Source organism: Zingiber officinale, chromosome 2A (genome assembly GCF_018446385.1).
Source record: "Zingiber officinale cultivar Zhangliang chromosome 2A, Zo_v1.1, whole genome shotgun sequence".
Classification (NCBI taxonomy): Eukaryota; Viridiplantae; Streptophyta; class Magnoliopsida; order Zingiberales; family Zingiberaceae; genus Zingiber; species Zingiber officinale.
In genome coordinates this window covers 115,489,967-115,494,864 of record NC_055988.1, presented here as the reverse complement: position 1 = coordinate 115,494,864, position 4,898 = coordinate 115,489,967, and the positions used below count along the sequence as shown (strand labels likewise).

Here is a 4,898-nt window from a genome sequence, read left to right as displayed (position 1 = left end):
TCACATCCGGGATATGCTCGGACGATTGCGGAATGGCGCCAGAGGTACTTTTCTGACACAGACTCGTTAAGGTATGTTTGGGAAAGCGTGCACGTATCGGGAAGCGTGTCCGTATTTCCCCGGGGTCCTATATAAGGACCCCCAAACATCGACGAAGGTATGATCAACTCTTTACTGTAGCCACATTACGCTGCCTCTCTCGTTGCCTGACTTGAGCATCGGAGGGCTATCGCCGGGAAATCTCTCCCGGCTCGGTTTCTTTGCAGGTTCGCCGGAGAGCTACACCATCAGTTGGAGACAGCGGAGCGTGCCACGTCCCCAGCGTCCGTCGACTCAGCGCTCGGACAGGATCATTTACATTTACTTTTTTTCATAAATTTTATATTTTGAATATTTTTTAAAATTTATAAATTGGTGTTTAAAAAATTTATTATAAAGTTTATATCACTTTGTGACAGAATTTTAGGTGTGTGTTTAGGTTAGTTTGACGATTAATAATTTATATTTTTTGATTGATAAATAAAAGCGCAAAGGTTTATGCAGTGCATTTGGTAAATAAATAAAAGGCCCAATATTTTTGTCATTGTCATTTGTCAAGAGAAATTGCATTTAAAATAAATATGAAGAGGATGTTTTATTCTATTTTTATTTCAAAAATACTCTTATTTCAATAATAGTATAATATTTATATTTAAAAGTCCTACAAATTATAACAATTTTGATCAAACCGGTATAATAATATTAGAGTGAATTTGATCACATTAAAGAGAAATCTTAAATCAAGTTAAAAATTAAGATTTAATATAATAGTGTTCCATATTAATAATTTTGATAAATAAAAAAATATATAATATTGATCTGAGTAATTTTAAGATGAAAAATGAGATAAAGTATTATTTTAATTTTTTTTATAACGTAGAAGTCTCTTCCGGCTCAATCTAATCGGTTCATATGACAGACCGCCCTCGACCTTCTTCGGCTCAATCTAAACGGTTCAGATGACCAATGTGCTCCGGTCCTTGGGGGGCGAGGGTGGCCTCAAGAAACCCATCTTCGCACCCTGCTCTATCTATCTTTCACGACTCCGAAGGCCCAAGACGATTCCCTTCTCTTTCGCCAGCAGCAGATGAACTCTGCCGGAGTGATCTCTCCTTGGAACCTCTCAACCGCTGTAATTTCTTTTCCCAACTCTCTTTCTATCGTTACTTGTTTGTCTCTCTGCTTAATTCCTTCGCAATGTTATGAGGTTTTAATCGGTGCGAAGCACCGCTGGTACAGTGATTTTCATCACTCAGAAAACAGTTCAAGTTGGAACTATGATTGAGCATAAGATGTTGGTTAAGTCTTGGTTGTCTCTGAGTGGAAATTATATTTTCCTGGTGCCAAAGTATACCTTCAGATGCTTAATTCATCCGGTTCGGCGGGGAACTAATGGTAGAGTGAGCTTGTAGAATCGTGAATCCACTCAACTCGCGAATTATAATACTCCTTGGGTGTTTTCGTTCCTCAAGAATCAAGAAGGAGAAAAAAAGATGCAACTTTTCCTTGAAAGTTGTACAAACCAGAAGATGATGAAAAACTTGATCCTCCAGGAACTATGGCCAAGATGAAAGTACAATAGTTCCTCACTTATTGGTATGAACAACCAAGAAAAGATAAAGAAGAAATAATGTTCTTGGAAGGTCACCAAACAAAGCATTTCAATTGTTCTGCATGTTTGGAAGAGATGACCAAAGAGAAGATTATGACTCCTTGATGGGAGAGAAAGATGCAAGACTAATTAGGAATTATTTAAACTTAAGTTTTTATATATTTTTTAAAAACTTTTAAGATTTTATTTTGGTTAGTCATAGAAAACTAGGTAAATTTAAATGTTATTTAGGGGACTACGTTATCTTAGGGAGTAAGTAATTTACTTGCCAAGTTTTTAGCAAAGTAAATTATTACTTTTATCAAGTTTGTTGATTATTAATTTCCAAGTTAGGTCGTTACGGTATCTTTAAGGGATTTCAATCCCTCTTGTTAATTTATTTTAGTATTTACAAAGTTATTTGTTGATCTCAAAAAAAAATTTTAAAGGAAATTTTCGAGTTGGTAATTATCTTATTGTGGTTCCTTACCTTGTTTTAATGTAGTTTATCTCCTAATATGATTGAGGTATTATAATAAGTTATTTCTTCCCTGGAATACTTTAAGTTTATTTTCAGTTTGATTTGGGTTGAAGTCATTAAAAGCTACTATTCTCCCTATGGTAATTTCTATTGCTTCCCTATAATAGAATTGTTTGCTCATGTGTTTTGTTGCTTGTGTGATATTATTTATCGCCGGTGTTGCATCAAATTGTATAAGTTCTTTGTGTGATCTTTGACCTGCATTTGTGAAACATCAGTTTGGTATTAGATTTGAAATCTGGATTAGCATTGGATGCTCTGGTTGATTCTGAACTTCATTTCCCTCTATCCTCTTTCTCAAACAACTAAGCCTAACTGTTGCAACCTTCTTTCCTTTACTGGCCCATCATCACCTCTCTGTGATAGTTTGCACATCGCTTTCCTTTTTCACTTTCAAACAAGCACCCACATACCCACTTGCTGCAACTACATATGCATCCCATCGACATTTATCTCACCTTCTTTTATCCTCCAACCGTTGTTGTATCCACAAATAAGTACATTTGTTGATGTACCACTTGTCTCTCTTGAATCTCCTGATGTAAACATCATATCAGACTACAATTGTTTTCCCTAACAGTAGCCTTCCTCTGTCGATAGTCTACTGCTTCACAATGTTCCAGTCCCATGCACCTCCTACTGCTTCCTATCTAGCCACGGCCTTTAACACTAGATCCATGCAACGTACTCTCATACCCTTGGGACACCTGATCATCTTAAGAATCTAAGCAATGACCAATCCATTTGTTGTGCCGTTGCACCATCTGCAATAAATCCAAACATCTTCAGCATCTCTTTCCACAAGTACTCTATAGGCAAAAAAAAAAAAAAAAAGGGCAGGCCCCATTGCCAACTAGTGTCTATTGCTACGAGATGAAGAAAAATCGATCTTACCATTTCCTTCACCACCTACGAGCTCGATCACTAGTCGGTATGATGCACTGTTTTCTTTGTCTTCTGCAGCATACATGAAACATACAAACATGAGGTTTTCTTACGTTTCCTTTACGTCATTTCTCGTTTTACGTTTTCCTTTGATATATATCATAACTTAAAATCTAGTTTTCTATCATCTTTGCTTTCATCCCTATCCATTTTATCTATTATAAATACAAAATATTAATTTTTCTTCTGATCATCATATTTACTACCTTCATTGTTTGGTCATTGAGGGTTCTTATATTCTATATTCTAAATCTAATACATTGGTATTCCTATAATGTATGTTCTTATTCAACTTTAGGCATCAAAACTCTTACATATTTAATACTACACCCAAGATTTCATTGGAGATAGTGATTCTTGCCGAGATGTTGCAGTTGGATCCTGCAAGACATTTCTTCCCACAAACAACCTAGCATTAATATAATAAATTGATGGATCCATATATAACATTTGCTTATACAAGTGCAAGTCAAAACTGGAATAATGTTATTCTTTGCATAAACTTTGGTGTTTTTTTCTAAACACATTTACCCTAAATGTTTACTTAAGTTTTATGTTATACTAAGGTAATAGTTGCTAACTATGCTATTTTCCAACAGGCAAAGTTAAAACCCATCTCAACACCCACTATATTCAATCCATTACAAGGAAGGTCTTGTCAGAAAACTACATTTCTTGAAAAAAATTTAGTTTCATCACTGGAGGCAAAGACATTCACCTGGCATGTCCAGAGGAGAAAGATTGTCCTGGCAACAGATAACAGCCAATCTTCGACAGAGCCAAGCATTTCAGAATCTGGCAATGCTCAAATTGAAGTCAATCAGGTTCCCTCATCTCCATCTATTGTTCCACAAGATGTAAACTTCAGGGAGCCATATTCTGCAAACTCGAAGGATCCTGCTCCTAGAAGGCCTTCTTTGACAATGAGAGAAAAGTTGAGGGCAGCACGATTTCTAAGCAAATATATGGATTCAAAGCCTGCCAAAGAAGAATTTGGGAGTAGAGTGCTGGAGGCATCAAGAGCTAGTGATAGTGGTAAAAGGCGCCCAGGCCTACCGGAGGCTCCCACAAACCTATTCGATGATAGCAAGCGTGGGTTGCCTCCACAAGGCTGGACATTTGAGTTTCCATTTCAGGGTGATATTTTCTTTATCGTCTTCTCGTTTGTATTCATAAGTTCTGTCATGCTTGCTACAACTTTTATAGTCTGGAAGTCTGGAGCAATACATTTCAACGAATACTAGATGTGGGTTGGGAATTTGAAATCTTTCAAAAGCAATTATGTTTTGATAGGTTTGTGTTGGGAATGCTTGTAAAATATAATGGATTTTGTTAATGAGATTTTCGTTAATTCATGTCTATTAGCATTGTTCTTAATTCATCTTCTTGAGGTCTTTGTCAGTGCAGCGAGATGCAGTTCTTTTGAAAAATTTCAAAAGAAGTGAGGCATACAGGATGGCCAGGTCAGTTAATTGAGTTTGTTGATTAGAGATTGATCACGTGGTCTAGTTAGATCCGACTATGATTCAGATTCACAGTTTGAAAAATATCTTTAATCTTCATATTTATTTTTTTTTTAATTATTTACAAAAAATATAATTTTAAAAAATAAAGATATATGAAAAGGACTTGGATTATGTTTTGATAGGTTTGTGTTGGGAATGCTTGTAAAATGTACTCAGATTTGTTAATGAGATTTTCGTTAATTCAGGGGCAGCATTTCTATTAGTATTGTTCTTAATTTCATCTTCTGGAAATTATTGTAAGTACCACTGCAGTTCT

The 4,898-nt window shown here is 35.8% G+C and overlaps 1 protein-coding gene across 1 annotated transcript; it reads left to right on the top strand.

Annotated features, from left to right (window-relative positions):
• Positions 1-1,017: 1,017 nt before the first annotated feature.
• LOC122041996 lies at positions 1,018-4,471 on the top strand. The gene is made up of 2 exons (XM_042601901.1): positions 1,018-1,171; positions 3,716-4,471. Exons 1-2 carry the CDS (start codon positions 1,127-1,129, stop codon positions 4,358-4,360), a joined length of 690 nt encoding a protein of 229 aa, XP_042457835.1. The 5' UTR covers positions 1,018-1,126; the 3' UTR covers positions 4,361-4,471.
• Positions 4,472-4,898: the final 427 nt, after the last annotated feature.

Coding starts and splice junctions, on each gene's coding strand:
- LOC122041996 (XM_042601901.1), top strand. CDS start 1,127: ATGAACTCTGCCGGAGTGATCTCTCCTTGGAACCTCTCAACCGCT. Junction 1,172..3,715: donor CTTGGAACCTCTCAACCGCT/GTAATTTCTTTT, acceptor ATTTTCCAACAG/GCAAAGTTAAAACCCATCTC.